Source organism: Balearica regulorum, chromosome 11 (assembly GCF_011004875.1).
Source record: "Balearica regulorum gibbericeps isolate bBalReg1 chromosome 11, bBalReg1.pri, whole genome shotgun sequence".
Classification (NCBI taxonomy): Eukaryota; Metazoa; Chordata; class Aves; order Gruiformes; family Gruidae; genus Balearica; species Balearica regulorum.
The window spans coordinates 21114763-21134286 of record NC_046194.1 but is presented as its reverse complement, the minus strand read 5'-3'; the positions used below and the strand labels follow the sequence as shown (position 1 = coordinate 21134286).

Sequence of the window (19524 nt, the reverse complement as noted above, 5' to 3'; positions counted from 1 at the left end):
CAATGAAAGGATGAATGCTGTCTGTCTTTTAAAAAGTACTTTTAGATCTGTGGCTGAAAAGCCATGTAAGAGATGGGTGTTATTATTGTTGGTGGCCAAAGGGCACAATGTACGTGTGCAAAGGTTAAGAAATAAAATGGTTACTCCTACAAATCTCTGACCCAAATCTCTGACTTTATAAGAATTTTCTGGTGGTTGAATAGGCAGGTTTTACACTGGAGGTGTTATTCAGGAACCTTATTAGGGCATCAATAGAAGCAAATATCTGTGTCCTATGTATTTCTTTACTTACAAGCAGTATAACAGTGTTACTCCTCTTCCATGCTGCTTTATGTCTGCGCAGCATTTTTTTGTGTCTTTTAGATTGGCATGCTTAATTCCCTCGAGAGCAACATTTTTCCATTTTAAATGAATGTGTTTTTATCTCCTCCAGCCTTTCTGTGCATCTTCAAAAAACTGTCCAGTTTGCAGTTCTAGGCTCTTTCCTGAGCTATCTTAATGAACTAGGATTTGGCTTTGCTTCTTTATTTTATCTGCAGACTATTCTGTTTATTATCATTGTCAGGGGAAGCTCCCTCCCACTTTCTTTCTATGAAGATTTCTCTTTTTTCTGTATGGCATTTCCACCTCCCCCTAAAATACTCTGCTTTACTGCCCAGCCGAGGCAGTCATTTGAGACCGTCTCAACAGAAGTGGCAGTGAAGGATGCTAGGACCAGGCCTGACTTGTGCAAAATCACGACTGAGATAAACTGTGATTGCACTACCATTGCAATCTGAGTCACCATCATTTTAAACCGGTACATTCAGCAAGACCTTTTGCTGTAGAAATGTTTCTCCTCAGCCCTACAACCATCCAGGTGGCTCAGACTACAGGATTCGCTGGCAAGGTGTGCCTAGGTCCAACGTGGCGGGGAAACTGCGCAGCCATGGGGCTGCAGCCGTGGGAGAGGAGACTGTGCCCTGCGTCGGCTGGTGCAAGTGAAGGACAGGTAATCCCCCAATGCCAAGTTGTGCTGCATTCAAAGCAGTCGCCCGCTCTGAGTACTCAAATATTTGGATTTTTCAGAATTTTCTTCCTCTGTCTGGAAGCCCCTAAGAAATCTTTCTTTCTCCTGTGAAGGTTTTAGAAAGGAGAGATGTCTGAAAGCTTCTCCCCTTTCTGCAGAGCTCAGACACACAAGTGTCACTGCCAGGCACTAGCATCCTCATGGGAGTGGGGCAGCCGCTCCTTGCCCATCGGGAGGTCTCTTTTTGGTCCCATTTCTGCAAATGACTGCGAAATGCAAGTGCTGTGCTTGCTGCCCTTGGGGCACAGATTCCTTGTGTTCTTGTCCCCAGGGTTCTGTAGCTACAGGGAATTTGGCTTTTAATCCCTCCATATTTACCATAGTTTGGAAATTAACTCAGGGAAGCGGTATTCATGGGTCTTGCACTTTTTCATCTCCAAAAGGCGCTGCAGGTGAACACAGTATTGTCTAAACCAGCCTTTCTTTGCAATTGGGAAACATTTACGTGAGAATTGAGCACATGATTTTTTCCTCTTCCTTCCAAGAACCTCCATCTGGTTTGAATGACAAAGTTAGGAACAAAACTAAAATGGAGCCAGGCTAGAGTTACTACTGCGCAGTAACCCCGGAGACTGTCGGCACAGGGGGCTGCAGGTGACGGCCGCCTCATACGCTGTGTCTTGACTGTATTTTTACACAGATGCCAATGAAAACTGTTCCAGCAGAGCATGTTCAGAAATGGTAACTGATAACCACTAATAAATCCACCCATTAGTGAGATGAGAAACAGAACCCGAACAACTGTCACTGTTAGTTGTTTATAGCTTGCTCTAACTGCCCTTTCCTCATCCCGGCAACTGTGCTATAATCTTGTATTTTCCTTTTGTGACTGGGTGGTTTACTTGCACTTCCAGGCAGGCTGAGGCAGGTCTAACAGTCCATACTGCCATCAGCTCTCCTAGAGATGATGTTCACAGATTATCTTGTTGATCGAAGAAATGATTACAATGCTTGTTGAGCGAGTGGGAAACAGGCAAAAAAAAAATCTCTTCTTCAAGAGCTGCAGCAGCTAGAGATTACAAGCAGCAGGCGCAGAAACAGTGGCCATAGAGGACAGAGATGATAATGATGCCATGCCACATTAGTGCTGCATTAGCTGATAAGACAATGGGGCAGCTTGCTTGACAGTATTTCTCAGTTCAGTTGACGTCTCTTTTTTGTTATTAGATGGTGGAAAATGAATAGATAGCCCATCTCTAAAGAGTAGGGGACAGAGCAATGACATCAGACAGACAAAATAAGCTTTCTGTTCTGTCTGGATTTGCAAAGTACATACTATGAATATATTCCAGGACTTTTTTTTTGCTTTTTTTTTTTTTTTTTAAGCTCATAATGGTACATTTTTATATATTCACACCTATGTGATGTCTGTGTGGAAAGAAGTGGGAGAATTAGAAACTGTAAATACTTCATTGTAATAGTAGCAGCATGTGCTGCAGCCCTTCCATCACTAGGAAGTCATTTTAATTATTTTAGTAGCCCAAAATGATTTTTGTTGAGGTAATACTGAAATATTCCAGGGATGGGTCAATACTCCCCCCTCCCTTTGCCTCCCAAATAGGAGCTTTGCAATTGGCTCTACACCAGAGGTTGTTTGTCATCCTTTCCATTAAGGCATGCTGGAAGCTGTGTGTTGCTTTCAGGACAGATGAAACCAAATCTGGGCTCCCTAGACCCTGCAAAGACCACACTGACGGAGCTGAAGATATACAAGGATGTTGCTTGTCCTGAATCCAGGGATGATTATCGGCCCGTGTTCTGCATGGCAGCTTAGGCTGTGTGTGAATCACAACGGCAAGGAGTAGATGTCCTGTTTATTACTGTCCAGAGACCAGAGAAAGCACGCTGAAGTCAAACATATTAACAGCTTTCCTGGAATGCAAACCCTCTACATGTGTGCGTAGAATGAATTTACTGTTTGAGAAATTCAGGCAAGCTTGGTATTAGCTTTTGCTGTCATTTCCCAAGAAAGGGTACTGTTTGTTGTTTGAATTCACTTACCAGAGTATAAGGCTCCGCAGCCTCATACCAACTTGCTCACAGGCTGTAATGGATTCTGGTTTAAGCCCGTATATCTAGGGCTTGTCCAGATTAATATGAAATGCTGCAACTTCTCTGTAACTGGACTGAAACTAATGAAGCTAATGAAGGCTATAACACAAACTAGAGGTTTCCTAATACTGTTTCCTTGGTGATGTTCACCCTTAAGTGACGCCAGCACATCCTGTTCAGGCAAGAGGCCTTCAAAGTCATGTGCGATGGAGGAGTAGGTAACAGAAGTATGCTGAGCTGAGCCAGGCGAGTACAAATCTTTCTCTTCATGGCAAAGCAGAGTCTCCCAAAGAAGTGTTTTCCCATGCACTGTTAAAACTCGGGGCATTACTCATTTGGATGAATTAAGCATCCTGCCCACAAAATGCAGTTGACTGTGTATCTACTGAAATGTTGTTACACTGTGTATTTTAAAATACAGCTAAAATACACTAAAATACACATTTAAGAAGTTTCCCATTGAGGAAAAACTAGCTTATTTAAGTCACAGATGTACAAAACTTGAATGTCTGGACAAGACCTTTTTGCACTACAGTTCTGCTGAAGAGAACATCAAGCTCAGCAGGTGGAGATGGAGGACAGAGAACCACTGGGGGCAAAAGAGAGAAGAATAACTTTTCTGGGTTGCTACAGGTGATCATTGCTAGCGGTGAATCAGTGGTAGCCCACCTCTGCAGCTCCATGGAAAAAAGCCTTTTGAGAACATCCTGGTCCTGTGAAGCAATGGTCTGCTCCTGTCCCCAGCGTTATGAAGGACTCAAGTGCTGAAGCAGTAGGTTCAATAGAGAAACCTAGCAAGAACAGAATCAAATTCATAGTTGGCTTGAAAAGGAAAGCAAGGAGTATCAAACACCTCATCTTTTTAAATGGTTAGGCTTTTGATGTGAGTTCTTCTCTGTGGTCAGGTCAATCCAGAAGTGAAGAAGGGCTTGTGTGCTGACAAATTTGTCAGTTTTGTTTTCAACTACAGCAGTTAGATATAACAAATGCAAAAGTCTTTTCCTGCAAATTTTCCTTACTTACATCTGCGGACGAGTATTGTTATACTGGAACCTTCCATCTCTCCAAAATTAAATCTTCCTTTTCCATCCTGAATACCAGCCTCGGCCACCAGCTAGCTGACTTTGATTCTGCAGAGATATGGCAAGGTGGAGCCTTGCATCTGCAAACCCCCCTGCGAAACCCATGGGATGTTTCAGGCCTGTAGAGCTCAGCCTGACACCAAGGCCAGTTTCATTGTCGTCTTCTCTCTAGGTTCTTCATCACTAGAGTACGGGAGAGCCCTTCAGCTCTTCACCAAGACAACATGATTCACATCTGTTACATGCTGGCTTTTAGGCTCTCCCCATGGGTTTAAACGTATGTAGTGGAGTGTCATGATTTGTTATTTTTCTCCGAAACACACATGCAGCTGTGCTCCTCTGCTTGAGAAGGCAAGGTCAAACCAAGTGTTTTGCATGTGGAATGGAGAGTGGTAAATTTTGCAACGCTCCTTACTTCCTGGGCAAGCTTGTGCTATAGAGTCATACTGGCTCTCAGTAAGGCTGTGTCCAGCAGAGAGAGCTTATTCATCTAGTAGAGAATTCAGCTGTGCCAAGATTTCCATCCTCCACCATTAGGTGGCCTTGTAGATGTCCTGGACTGACATGATTGAGCACCCTAGAGCCAGAAGACTGAGAACTGAGTTTGATTCTTAAATTTTAGTTAGGACCACTGATTGCTCAGAGAGGAACAGGTACTTTCTTAAGCTCAACAGTATCTCCAGGCATACTACATATGTCATATCTTTTGTAATGATATTTTTATATATACATATATATATCTCTCCCCATATGCAGTTGATCATGATTCATCAATTGATTATACAGCGGAAAAGAATTATACCAAAGAGTTGGCCTTTCCAAATCAAACATATATATCTTTGATAATTGTCACCATCCCCAGGAAGTTAAGAATTGCAGCTGGGACTTGAGTTAAATTATGACATTTTGAGTTACTGGCAAAGAATTTTCTTTGGGCTTCTGTAAATTTATAATCTGAAGTTTGAGGTTGTCTTCTTTTACAAACACTTCCCAGATTAGAAGGTTACATGCAGTACCCCAGTGACTGTATGTTTTCTTAACTATGCCTGAAGTGATGATGAGTGAAAAACGTTCTAATAAGAATTTTTCTCTGCATCTTCTAAGGACATATCCTCCAATGTAAATCATGAATGACTGCAGCCTTGCATTTTTATCACATACTCTAATAGTGCTCTCCCTTTCACTCATCTTGGGCAGGGAAACTAGATTACTCATCTCCAATTTTATTAGCTGTCGGTTTCTCATTTTTGTGTGTACTGCAACCCTGCAAGTTTTGGAAAGTACTTATTCCAGGGGAATGATATATCTTATATAACTTATGAGCTGAATATAAAGTTTCTGAGATCATGGGGCCTTTGCTGAATGGAATTTACACAGCAATATACACTAGAAGGTCATTGCAATTTTAGAATTTTAAAATATTTCTGAGATTGTACATTTATTCAGTAGTGCATCAGGAAAAAATTCTGCTTCTGACTAAAAAGGTGGTGAGCGTGATGCAGAGACATCATGAGAAGCAGTGAGACTCAGTGTTGCAATCCAGTTCCCACTGAACTCCATGGAAAAAGCAATTTTCTGGAACAAGAGGGTATCTTTGCAGAAGGAAAAGAATTGCAGAATGTTACAAGGTCAGTTTTATTTCCTCAAACTGTGGGAGGTATAAGCTCAGTCAGGCATTGTTAGTAAATAAGAGCTAGAGCACTTAAAAGAAGGATCCAATCACAGATTCAATTGGTCCATTAACTACATGTAATATTATTTACCTAAGTGGCCCTTCTGGACTATTTCATAACTTAGGTTTATAACCTTTTTAAAAAAGATCAATATTACTGAGCACACAGCCTTTGAGCACGATGAAAGAGTCAGGCCGTTTTAGCAGTTATGGTCCATGATTTCCAGACCTGAAGTCCAGATTAGAAATGCAAAATGAGGAAAATACTCTCCCTGTAATACTAAAAAGAAAAAATAGCCTTGGAGAGAAGGACAGAGGGAAGCAGCGAAGTAAGATGTGTTGCAAGAGATCAGTTCTTTTATTGGGCCAATACAACTAGCAAATACAGGCAGGCTTTCCAGCACATAAACCTTTCTGCAGATCCGAGAGAGAAGATGTAGTGACATTTAAAGCCACACACACAGTTTTGCCAACATGTGTCAGAGTGAATCTCCAGTAGGAGGGAACAACCAGCCGCTCTGTTTGCAACCTGGCAGATGGGGTGTTTTGTTGTCTGCTCTAATGTGTGGTGTGAGTTGGCTGCTCGTGCTGAGTCCCATCAAGTGGGAAAGGTAGCTCTTGTCTATTGATCTTGTGTTCAAGATGCAGTATTTGATTTGTTCCTCAGGTAGTCAGATGCTCACATCAGCTGAGAGCAATGAGCTCCAGCATCTAAATTCAATACCCTTCAGGTCTCTGCTGCCTCCATTATACGGGGAGCTCAGCAATGAGGAGCAGTGGTGCTTTTCCACCTCTTAATCAGCATCATGAAAAGTCAGATGATAATAAAAGCAAATAAAAGCCAGCAAGGTCCTATTTTATAATGGGTCTAGTGACTACATGGATATAAACTGGCACTGGCTCCCACCCTTTCAGTTATATCACCCCATTTCATACGGGTCATTCTGATTCCCATGAGACAGTGGCACGTGGGAGTGTGTTGTGCGCGTCAAGTGGGAAATGAGGAATGGTTCAACTGCTAACAGATCCTAAAATAATTTCTAGTGAAAACTCATGAAATTTTTAGTGGCAAAAGGCGGTGCTGCCGAGTGACCTTTGCCTGTCTATCTTCATTAACCATGTCTCTAACTAATGGCTGCTATTCAGCGCTTCCCCTTCGCTCTTCTTTCTCCTTACCCTCTCCTCACTGCTCACACATCACTCAGGCTGCCCCCCCGCCTTTTCCCGTGCTACCACACATCACTCTCAACTTCGTGCAGTTTTCATGATGTTCTCTCTCCAACCAGAAATATTTGAAAGGAAAGCTAATTTTCGTTCTTTCTGTTGTCTTCTTCCCCTTGGTGCTGAAGCGATCTCTGCTTCACCTGGGCATGATACATCAGTATGATGAGCTGATCATTTGGTACCAAGTCATGATCCAGGGTGGGAGACAACGCAGGGGTGTTGAGGACAGTGCAGTGTCTGTAGAGAGTGCTGACTGTAGATTTCTTACAGATGGTGACATGTATAAAGCCACTTCTTAGGTTTCAGCAAAAGCCATTGTTCTCAGCCCTCGACTGAAGTAATACCATTCCCTTGTGATTGTAACATGTCCTTCCTAAGAGTCCAGTCCAAAAGCAGGCAGCAGGAGATCCCAACAAACCCACCTGTGGCAGCTGTGATGCCGTTTCACTCTTCAGAGTGAAAAAGTGGCCCTGTTGATGCAAGGGATAGATACGTCTGAACTGAGCATTGGAAGATGCAGAGACATTTTTGCAGGGGTAGAAAAACCATTTTATGCCATTAGACAAAGGAACGTGGCTGGAAACCTTCCTTCCCCAAACCAGTCAAGTGGTTTCTGCCAAGTATGGCTGCTTTTCAAGGGCTAAAGCTCTCATTTCTGTGCCAGGCAACATAGAAGGGGTGTTAGGCTGAAATGGCTTGAAGATTTGGACTAATAGTTCAGGGAGAAGGGCAACTCAAATGGAGAGAGGTGGCAGAGTCCAAATGGAGTGGTAAGTCCGCTTCTCCTTGTGTAGTTTGTTATGTGGTTCTCTTAGTTTTTCTACACCTGTTTGTGCTGCAGGTATCACCATTGCATTAGCCAGTCATTGGATATTGTCTTACGCATCTGCAATCAGGCATAGACTGGAAAAAACTTTTCTTGCCCCAAATATTAACTCAAATAGCAGAAAATGCCTCTCTGTGAAGAGAATTCATATGGAAAACGTGCATTTTCAGGCTCTCTGCACAGATTCCAAAATTTTAATGTGACTATGTTTCTATTTTCGCTACGTTTCAAGTACTTCATTGTTTCTACTCTCTAGGCACCTATGAATTGCCTCCCCCTTTTCTTACCTGGATTTCATCAGTATTTTTGTCACTTTTTAATTGTTAAGCAGGAGACAGTACCACTCCAGGAGATTGGTGGTATTGGGAAGCGACAGCTAGAAAGCAGTGATCCTTGGGCTCATTTGTTCCATCCACATCTGCTGAAATCTTCCATGTAGTCCAGGCAGACATATATTTATTTTGATACTGCATGCTATCATTTCCAAACCCAGTCAGCAGTGTGTGTTTGTTAGGCTATGCAGATGGCGGCATGAGAATTCAGGGCAAATCAATAATTTTGTGAGTCTTTCCTGTTTGGTTTTATTGCAGCTTCTTATGTGCTTGAAGTATTAACTAACTGCTTTCTTGGACTGGGGTTCTACTGGGGGATGAGATCTCACTGAGAAGTTAAGATATCTGAAGCTTTCTTTTCTTTCTACAAAATTGTTGGAAAGGAAAAGGATCCAATTCTGACATGATATTTCATAAGGTGACATTTGTTATAACTCATTGCAAATGTTACTCACCATCTACAAAACATTCAATTAAACTGAAGAGCAGTGAAAAATACCCAGTTCCACTTTAGCAGCTGCGCTTGTCATAAGAATCCCTCAGTTTTTTGGAGCCAGCAGATTCTCCCTGGAGACTTCCACACAGTAGCTACTGTCCTCTGCCACCGGTTGGCGTTTCCTGCTCCTGTGAGCCAGATTGTCACACAAGGACAAAATTTCCCTTCCCATTTGGGCTTAGCCTTACTTTCCCAAAGATCTCTTTGGTCCATGCTTGTTATCAGACTTGTTCTGCATCCTTTCGGGTCTTGTCAGTATTTCAGTGGGAATTGGCTGGACCCTGCAGGGATAACATTTTCAAAAACAAAATTTGAAAAATGATCTGTGATCCTTAGTCCTTTTGAAAATCGGAGTAGTTGTTTATACATGTAGTTTATTGAGACTTCAAGCTCCTAAGTTACTCGAGATTGTTCCTTAGTTCTAAAAGCTTTAGTGGCGTAATGTTTCAGTAGAAAATAAGCCAATATATTTACGATGGCTTCTGTTCAGATCATAGGTCCTTTTGCCTCTAACGCCTTTGTGTGTGTGTCTTCAGGTTGAAGCATATGTGCAGAGAACTGTAACTCTGGAAATGTAACAAACAAAAACTTTTCTCGTACTGGTTGGAAACCAGGATGCTAAGAGAGCACATTTTTTGAGATGCCAAACTCGTTACAGATCTCTGGCTCCCCAGGAAATTCTCAGATGTAACTTTGCTGTATGCTACAACCACCCACTATTTTGCAGTGTCAGCTGGGCTGGAGCTCAGATCCACCCACTGCCGCCGCACCAGGCCCATTACACTGGAGCTGAAGGCAAAATGCAAATTGGCTCTGCTGAACACGTTTGCCTCATGGCATGCAGTGGGTTGGTAAAAACAGAACCCATGGCATCTCACTCCCAGTTCGGCACCTGAACCACAAGATGCTCCTTCTCATTATCTCTTTCTCAAAACCTCCTCTTTCCCCTGGATAGGGCACTAAAATGGAACAAACCTCTGGGTAGTTTGCTGCAGGAAACAACTGAGCTTTGGGCAAGGACATGGAATAAGTCATCAATTAGTTATAGCTGCTGGTGTCCCATGGTCCTGATTTGGTGTGGTTTATCGATACCAGAGGTAGATAAGCATAGCTCCTTTCTTCCTTATGAGTGAATACCTGTCCAGCCCATGTTTCCTACGACTTCAGTCACCTGGCAGGCTCTCTGAGCCACGGGAAGGAACAGTAATTCATTGTTTGCTACACTTGTTCTGGGGCAGGATTTACTCCTCGTTTTCCTAGACCATAAACAACATCACTGGCTCTGGAGAGCAAGAGTGGTGGCTTTCTACAGCAGCCTGTCTTTAGGTCCTATTTATAAATGAGGAGAGTAAGAAAATACATTTAAAAGCATACAAGCTTTAAAAATGAAACTGTGACCTAGTCAAAGAGTAAACATTAGGGAAAAATAAAAACCTATTTTAAGAGATGGAAGCAGAGAAGAAGCAGCAAAAATAATCAAAATAAATCTTATTACTGTAAATAGCTGGGTGTATATCAGCAGCTCCCACCACTGACAGTTCAGAGATACTGAGGACCTGGCTCAGCAGTGAAAAAGGAGGGACACTGAGTGGGAAATAAAGCAAAGATGAGAAACCACCTATCTGCACATGTGATAGATTATCCATAAACAACAAGATCATGCTTCTGACCAGATAAAAGAAATCAATGGCATAGTTAAACCAGATTTAAAAGTATACTGAGTGTCTGTCATTCTGCATACCTCTTCTAAGCAGTACTGTAACCTTTATTTTTTTAGGTAGCCTTTCAATGTAGGGTTGCTCAGGGGGTGTTACAGTCGCCGCGTTGAGAATAAAGCAGCTTAAAAAGGGATTGGGAGGTTTTACCGTGATGGACCTTTGGAAACTTGTCCCTTGTGAGGAACGGATAGGGATTGCTCGTCTGTTTTGTCACTTATGTGTGCTTCTTCTTCCCCCACAGGTTGCCCGGTCACTATGAACAATGGCCCAGCTATACTACAAAAAGGTAAACTATTCACCGTACAGAGATCGGATCCCATTACAGATCGTGCGAGCGGAGGCAGAGCTCTCAGCGGAAGAGAAGGCCTACCTCAGCGCTGTGGAGAAGGGGGACTATGCCAGTGTGAAACATGCCTTGCAAGAGGCAGAGATCTACTACAACATCAACATTAACTGTATGGATCCTCTTGGTCGCAGTGCCCTTTTAATAGCCATAGAGAATGAAAATCTGGAGATCATGGAGTTGCTTTTGAGCCACAGCGTGTATGTGGGAGACGCTCTGCTGTATGCAATACGGAAAGAGGTGGTGGGAGCTGTGGAGCTGCTGCTGAATTACAGGAAGCCGAGTGGTGAAAAACAGGTTAGTTGAGTGTTCCACTTCAGTTTGAAGCTATTATCCTGCCTTAGGAAAGTGGTACTGCACAGAGGGGTCATAAACCAAAGTCCTTAATGTAGCTCCATTGCTTTAAATGCCCAGAGTAGGTGTGGACAGTCCTATTTGGATGACAACTTGCCAGTCTGAGCAGACATGTTCTGCCTGACTCAAATACTCAGCATTTTCAGTTTCACTCAGTGTTCTTTTCAGTCTTACAGTGTTTGTGAACATACTGATTTATAGGTTGATTTATAGGCTCGCACTTTGTAAAGGAATTTGGGGCTGTCTGAAATTATATTACAATCTATAAATATGAACTATTGCCATGCTGTTGTACTGATATTAAGTGGAATTGCTTTTCATAAGCAAATCCTGAAAACATACAAGCTTATAAATAACTGTAAGCAAGCAAGCAGTCTGCTAGGTTTCAGTACTTAGCCATAGTACAGACATATCATCTTGGTCTCCATCTCCAGAGAGCTCTAGTTCAGAAATGCTGAGGCAGTACATAACGTTACAGCATGAGCTAAGCTGCTATATATCTGAGCAATGAACAACTACAACTTGTAGGAAGGATCCTTAGCTACAAAGCCATCAGTAAGTTACATAAGGATCTTTGTGAAAAACCACGGTCTGAATCCTGTCACTTCAAGTGTCACATATCACACTGTCCCTGACTTTTCTTTTTTTTTTTCTGCTTCTTTTCATTTGCAAGTACTACTGCCTGTAACTAGAATAGTTGATACACATTACTGACCACTGACAATTTTTGCATGTTCACTGCTTAGAAAGGAACATTCAAAACTTGGGATAATTCTTATATATCAAGCTTCATTTTGAAGTCTGCTTGAACATATCCCTCTGTGTGTGAAAGAAGAAAATTATTAATACCAGTTAATCATAGAAGAAAATGTTTTCACTGGATAGGCCCCTTAGTACATAGTTGTTCAATAGTAATTTTATGTAGCCAAAGCAAACAATAAGGATCAACCCTGACAACATTCAAGAGAGCTCAGATTAATATTTAGAAATGGCAGCATTCTGCATACTGTAGTGATGTGATTCTAATGTGTGGTTTAAGCACTAGAGAGATGAAGAATCTCTTCTATCAGATCTAAAAACTGAAATATTAGTACTAGGTTTTAGTTTGACAAAATGTAAGCAGCAAAACATGGCCCATACATGAAGAATGAGCCATTTTTCTCTTGATCTTCTAAAAGGTTTCACCATCCCATAGGCCAACAGGACAGAAAATAGAATAGAAAAAAAGTTTTTTTCAGTAGCATGAGGAACTGCCAGAATTATTGCAGGTTTATGACAAGTTTCTCCTGAAATGTCACAGAGAGCAAGTGATGGGATTCATGTGGATTTCTGTAAGATCTCTTGAATACCAAAACTCAAATTCACAGCCTTGCTGGCTTAACTGGATAGAGGTCCATGAAATAAGGTTGATTTATTGCAGCTGAAATTCAGCTCCAACGTCTCTAGTTCAGGGATACATTTCATAGTAGGTCTGTTTCTTTTTTCTTTATCTCTACGCTGGTGTGCAGCTACCCTTCTGTAGCTAGGTTTGTATCTATCATCTGCTGCAAAGTTTACAACTTGAAGGAGAACGTGTGTGGGAGAAAAGATGCAGTGCCAGTTTCAGCTTTATTTACAAGGTTTGTTACAAGACCAGATTTCATCAGTACGTTTTAGACTAGTACTGGCCTGATGCAAGACCCTATGTACAAACTGGGATTAACTTCCCGGGCTGTGGTTCAGGCTCTTCCGTAGACTGCAAGAAGTGTTTGCTGGTAGCAGGCTGCAGGACCAGATTTCCATTTCAGCAGTTTCACTGACTGTCCATGCAGTGATGGTAATTAACATTTATTTCATGTATAGTGATATAACATTAAATGGAAAGAAGTGCTTAGTTAAGCAAAGTTGGGACCAAGTTGGTTAGCTTGTCAAATCTAATATAGGAGGGGTTTCTGAACACAAGTTCCTGATGCTAATTCCGCAGCAGTATTGATATATGTTCAGTAATTATCTTTGCTGGACCCTTTCTCAAAGTCCTTTGGGAATCCCATACCTAATTGCTTTCACAAAAAGGACCTGATAAATCAGAGTAGCATAGCTTTGTCCTAATCAGCTACTTTTATGTTCTAAAACATATAGAAAACCTGCTTTTTGGTTGAGTAGTAACAAAAATTCAGACTTCATTAACAGTTTCTGTCTGGCTGAGAAATTTGTAAGGTAGTGTCACAGCACTTCTTATATATAAGGTTTAGTATAATCTATTAATTAAATGTTCGCGCACAAGGTTCAGTTCACCTGAACAAACCTGTGTGAAGGCAGCTCCTTGACTCACGTGTAGCAGCCTGTTTCCAGTTAGGGGAAATTAGTTTATCTTTGCCACACTCCAGGCAAAGGTGCAGAAGAAGCATCTTCTGATTGCTCTCTCTTAACTGTTCAATACATCGCCTTCATTCATCTGAGTCTGGGGTCTGTAAAAACCTGTTAGTTCCTGTTTTCCTGCTGTCTGCCTCTGAGAGATTATTATTTACTCTACACCAAAGTCGTGTTTCTCTAACTGCCAGGCATGAAGAGCTGTTCCTATTTGCGTCTGTTCGCGTCAGCTCAGTTAATTGTTGTCTTTGCATCTCAAAAGCAGCTGAGTAGCATCATTCAGCATAATCCATTTTATGGGCATGTCTCTTCGCTCATTCCTACAGCCTTATCACCGTACCACAATCCTGACTGAAAATGTTACAGGTTGCATTATACCAGCCTCTCGTGGGGTTACAGTGACTATATCTAGTTAGCAAAAGATACACCCAAAACAAAGCAGAAAACTGTGGCCCCTTACAGACTTGACCTGCGAAGCAGTTTTGCTCGCCAGCCCCAGAGTCTTTAAAAGGTGATGTGTTCTGGGCGCTCCATACTTGTCTCTTGAGGGCTGCCTGAGGGAGGAGCTCTGCTTTTCCCCTGTATGATGACCTTTCCGGGGAGCAGAAATAAAAAAATAGAAAAAAAAATCAAATGTAAGAAGTGACCTTTGTAGTGTTGCTTATGTAAGAGAATCGGGGTCTCATTCGTGACGTAAGGGACAGGGAGAAATGGATGAACAGACTGGACAGCAGAGACGCTTGTGTCCTGTTATTAAGTGAACACAAGCAGTCATTATTCTGCAAACCTTTGCTAGATTGCTGTTTAAGCGCCATTTACTGAAAATACCATGACAATGGCAGGGGTAAGTCATAGCCAGTAACTATAACAACACGCTTCTCCTGCGCTGCAGCCATGCATGCAAGGGGTATCTCAGGAGATGAAGAAATTACTGTTTACATGTGGAGCCCATGAGAGCCAGGAACATGAACCACCTCTCTCTAAAGGCTGCTACAAAGCACATGATAGATGAGTGTGCTGGACAGTGATGTGTTTGAGTAGATGTACTTCCTTTTAGGTTTACCTCCAAGCAAGGTTCACGAGCTATTTTAAGAACTTAACATTTCTCCTCAAATCTGTTCTGCCCAGTCCTGACAACTTACAGCCACGTTTTTGCATACTGCTCCGTGAGTCTCTTGGTAAAGCTGGGGAGAAGACTTCACCAGTTACAGCCAGAATAACTCTATGGCTAATAATGTTACAGCTGTTTTGAAAGATAACTGTCACCTGTGGGAGATTTTGGGTTCAGTGAGAGAGTCATCATGGTGCAAGTGTCTTTTGCTACCGTGGGAAGACCATAGAGGTGTGCTGGTCCCAGCAAAGAGTAAAGCCCAGGCTTTAAAGGACTCATTCTCTTCTTCAGATCAGAGCTAACCTCTCCTCAACTGTGCCACACCACGTTCTGAGGTGCACTCTCTTTTTTTTATTTTACTGTCAGTGTGCAAGTTGTGGTCCAGAGTGCGATGGAAGATGCCTCCACACAGAGCATGTGGTGCTGCAGGCTGCAACAGCCCTGCACGCCCACTGCAGCATAGGTGGGAGCTTTGCTGACCAGCGGGTCATGGTCTGCACCTGGCTCAGCACTAAGAGCTGAATTCTCAGGGAAATAAAAGAAAATTCCATTATCTACTCAAAATAGATTAAGTAACAAAAGAGCTTTTCTAGTTCTGTGATTTTTACAAGTTCACTTGTAATTTCCAACTGTTACATAATTCAGTCCAATTAATCCTCCAAGCTTTTGTTTTTAAACCATAGTTCGCTTTGGCCAGTCACTTTGTATTGCTGATTGGTCATTTAAATCATAGGATAGTTTGTTTTTCCCCAAATAGATGACAGACATTTGGAAAGCAAGCAGCCTATTCATGAATATTAAGAGGAACATCAAAACAAACTAATATTCATGGAACCTGGAGGGTATGCAAGTGTTGCTTTTCCTGCAGAGGTTTTTAGTCAGTGAATATGTATTCTCCAGGAAATAAAAGTGAGCCTAAGCTGGTGCTTTGATAGTTATTGTTTGCTTTTTTGGGACATCATACTGCATAGTGGCAGAGGAGTAGTATACGCGTACTGCAGACTGCTTGGCATGGCAATCCATACTCAGGTCTTCCACACTATGAGTGTCAAGTTATTTAAGTAAGACGAGAAACCATTGAATAATCATCAGAAAGAGCAGGGCTTGGCTAGAAATTGTAAAAATCAGCGCACGCACATGCAGTATTGACTTTGGCCCAGGCTTATTGAATCAGGTGGCTCATCGATTTTGGGGTAGGAATGTTAAACTCCAGAACTGTCTGTGCACAGGACAGGTCCAATACATACAAGGGCAAAACAAGACTTTTTGTACTATTCTATAGGTACACATAAAAATCAGAGATCTGGCTGGGGGGTCCTATGGGGTTGGAATTAACAGGGAACTTGAAATTATTTCTTTCGTTTTTTTGATTCACTACTACTGTAGGAGCAAGGAAATGTATGTATGAAGCCTGTTGAACAAATTCTCTTCCCCAGTAAAATCTTCTGTCTCCTAACTTATTTGGTCTTTGAGTTTGGGCATTTTTTTCCCTAAAGTCCTATCAGAACTTTTTTTACTATACAAACATCAATACAGTGGGTTATATTTTCAGCCAGGCTGGAGGCTGCACCTAAACTGCACCAGCAAAGTGCAGGAAATATATGTCTGAAAATTCACATTTTCCTTCGTATTTGATTCACTTTCAATTTATCCTTAGTAATAGTTGTATTTCCAGACATTTTGAAGCCCACTGAAATCAGTACAAATTTTCCCTTTGAGGTATTCAGGGGCATTTTCTTAATAGCCTCTTGTGTGAATTCTGTGAAGTGGTCCCCGTTCTCCACTAAACGTGCATCACAGCTCACAGGATAGCGCGCTCAGTTTGCACAGATCACGCATCATTTTTTTGCCTTGCTACAGTGGATGTGTTTGCAATGCACCAGGCACCATCTGTGCTGACTGCAGAGCCCTCCTTCCGTTCTTTAAGAAGCTGTAATAAGTCATCTGAATTACTACATGTTCATGGTGTAGCCATAAGCACCTTTACGGGTAGCTGTTTTCTTCACAACAATCAGAGCTGACATCAAATGTTTACATAAGGATGATACTAGCATCTCTCTGGTATCTGCCAAAATTAGCAATTTGCTCATGGCAGATGGCTCCAAATTAATCTGGTTCACAGATGGGACTACAAATGCAATTCCTCAATAATGAGAATAAAAAGAAAAGGGATCTCAGTATTTATGACTGTGATTCAGTTTGTTTCGACGGTCCAAAGGCCTTCTGAATCAACGAGATCTCAACAGATACCTATCCGTGTGTCTTCCGAAAGAAGGAGCTTTACAGAAAAAAATCCTGGCAGAATATGTTGTGAAGAGGACACTATAGAGAATAAAATGCAAGTTTTCAGTCTTAGTTGCTAATCCTCAGATACCTGCTGGTGGAAGGTTGCTGCTCTTGATAGTATTAGCGAACCTAAAATTTAACCTCAAAAATCCTCTTTCAGATGAGCTGATGAGTGAAAATCTGCCTTAATCTTTGTGCAAATATCATAGATCAACAGCCTAGAGACAATCTTTTGTGAACCAGAAGTTATATGTTGCATTAAACCATTTCATTCTTCCCAAATCCAGTAACTTATTTGATACAATGTGGTTTAGCTTAATTTTCCTCCTCATATAGGGTTCTTAGTCCTGTATGCAGAGTCCAGTGCAAAGTTTAGCTCTTACCACCAACTGCCCTTGATTTCTGCAGACTTGCTGATACTTACTAGATGTACAAGCTCATTGCTAGCATTGTCAGCCTTGTGCTGTCACTGACAGGACTTTTTAAGTCAAAGGAAGCAGATCAGTTGTCAGATATCTCATGACATAAAAGCTAGATTCTGCAGGCAATTAGAAAGACAAGAGTTTTAGAAGCAGCTGGTGTTCCTCATGCCCTGGCTGAAGTAGGTACTGTGGATCTGTCTCACCTGCAGGCAAAGCGGACAGAGGTACCCAGCGGCACGGCCAGAGGATCTGGGGTTTGTATCTGTGAGAAGTGTTACCCTGTCTCCTTCAGTAAAAGGCTAACGTTTCTTTTAGAGGTGAAGGAGAGTCTTGTGGACTTCCCAGCTAAAATTGCTAAGCCTTGCAGCACTAACTCCAAACCTTTAAGCTGAGGATGGATGTGGGGAGATAGCTCACATACAGGCTGAAGAAAGAAGTCTTGCTTATGTGTGGTAATAGCTATTCTGGGCGCATGCACTGGCTTTTTCTGGAACATCATGGACAAGGCCAGTGCCAGCAAGGGTGGAACGTTACAAAGGTGTGAAGTACAACAAAGTGATCAAAGCTAGCCCAAAGTGCAGGCAGATCTGTGCAGTGCTTCTGCGGTGTTAACCAGTGCATACCAGCAGTATTTGCGGTGTTCTTTGAGTTTAAAAAATTCAGCTAATTCAGAAAGGTGTTGCTGAAACCTGGGCATCTGTATCAAGGAAGTCCATAGGCATGACCTGTTCTCATTGAGTTCTTGCTATTGAGCACTGTAACAGAGAGGGTAACAGGCTGATTGGTATGACTCAGTACAGCTACTGTGCCCTTTGCTATGACTCAAACCAGCCATTTCCATGTTAATATGGGAGGTCCAAAGTGAAAAGGGAAGGCTGAACCTCGTTAGATACACTCTGAGCAAGAGCAGGTTCTGAAGAATAGAAGCAGCTGAGAAAAACTGGCCGCAAGTTCTCAGTATAAAAATATTTGAAAGGCACAATAAGGAAGAAAGATTGTGTCTGAAAACAGAAAACTAGCTGTTACTGCTCCAAAGCCTAATGGCTCTGCTAGCATCCAAGCTTTTCATTATTTTTATTGATGCAGTAATAATTCACAGCTATAGTTAACATGCCTTTGACATTGGCGACTGCCTTCGAAATGAATTCCATCTAATTAAACTAAACAACAGAGAAATCAAAGACCACTTCAGTTAATGATTACATTTAACTGGGAATTTCTTTCCTCCCTTCTCACTGACTTCCTCCCCAAATAATCTTAAATCTATGAGGAGGTGTGAGGCAAAACGAAGAACTCGGGTGATGTATCGCATAGACCTAACAAGTAGCATCAAGGCTAGAGTTCACAGGCTGCAGTGTCAGCTACCAGACATGACAGCAGCAAATAAGTCACTTGCTCCTTCTGGGCCAACATAAAGTCTGTTCCGAGGAGAGCTGGTGGGGTCAGGCCAAGAACTGCATCACAGCATGCGCAAACATGTCATGCTTGTCTATTAACATATAGACAGGTGGAGAAGTCAGGAATGTGCTGTTATATGAATGCTTCCCAGGGAATTATCTTTATTAATTTGTGGGAGTGATCTTAGCACTTGCCTGCGTTCGGCACACCATACAGTGCATTTTCAGTCGGGAGTGATGGGTGCATGGGATTCAGCTGGGTGGACTGCCTGTAACAATTTGTAGGAGAAAAAAATCTTGTTTATGTTCCTACATGAGTAAATTTTGATCTCTCTATAGATCTGTCAATTAAGGTGTTAAGTTTCAAAAACCCATATTTCATTACCTACACAGCATCTCTGAATGTGTCTAGTTTACTCAGCACCCTTTGCTCAAAAGCCCCCATTACAACATTAGCTGCTCCCTTACATCAAGCCCTGAACATCACACAACACATGTTTTTGCATCTGGTCTGTACAACTTCTGAAACCCAGAAAGGACTTTTGACGCGGCTATCTAGATTCACTGATACAAATAATCAGGAGACTCTGCCTGATGCAATAGTTGCAACACATTTTCCAAGGAAAGCTTCTTTGTATGGGGAAATTGAACATAACAAATTACAGGCTCCTCCAAAACAAAGCTCTGGGATCTATAAAGAACTGCAGGATTAGTAAGAGTCCCCTAGTCCTTATCTGGCTGTTGAATTTTCTTCACCGAAACAGTTATCAAGCACTGGAACAGGCTGCCCA

At 42.0% G+C, this 19524-nt stretch overlaps 1 protein-coding gene across 1 annotated transcript in view; it reads left to right on the top strand.

Annotated features, from left to right (window-relative positions):
• Window positions 1-19524, top strand: part of TRPC5 (transient receptor potential cation channel subfamily C member 5) — a 94515-nt gene that overhangs the window by 20228 nt on the left and 54763 nt on the right. The window contains exon 2 of the mRNA XM_075763651.1: window positions 10713-11111. Within this exon, the coding sequence (XP_075619766.1) occupies window positions 10734-11111 (378 nt within the window). The 5' untranslated portion in view covers window positions 10713-10733. The remainder of the gene's footprint in view (window positions 1-10712; window positions 11112-19524) is intronic.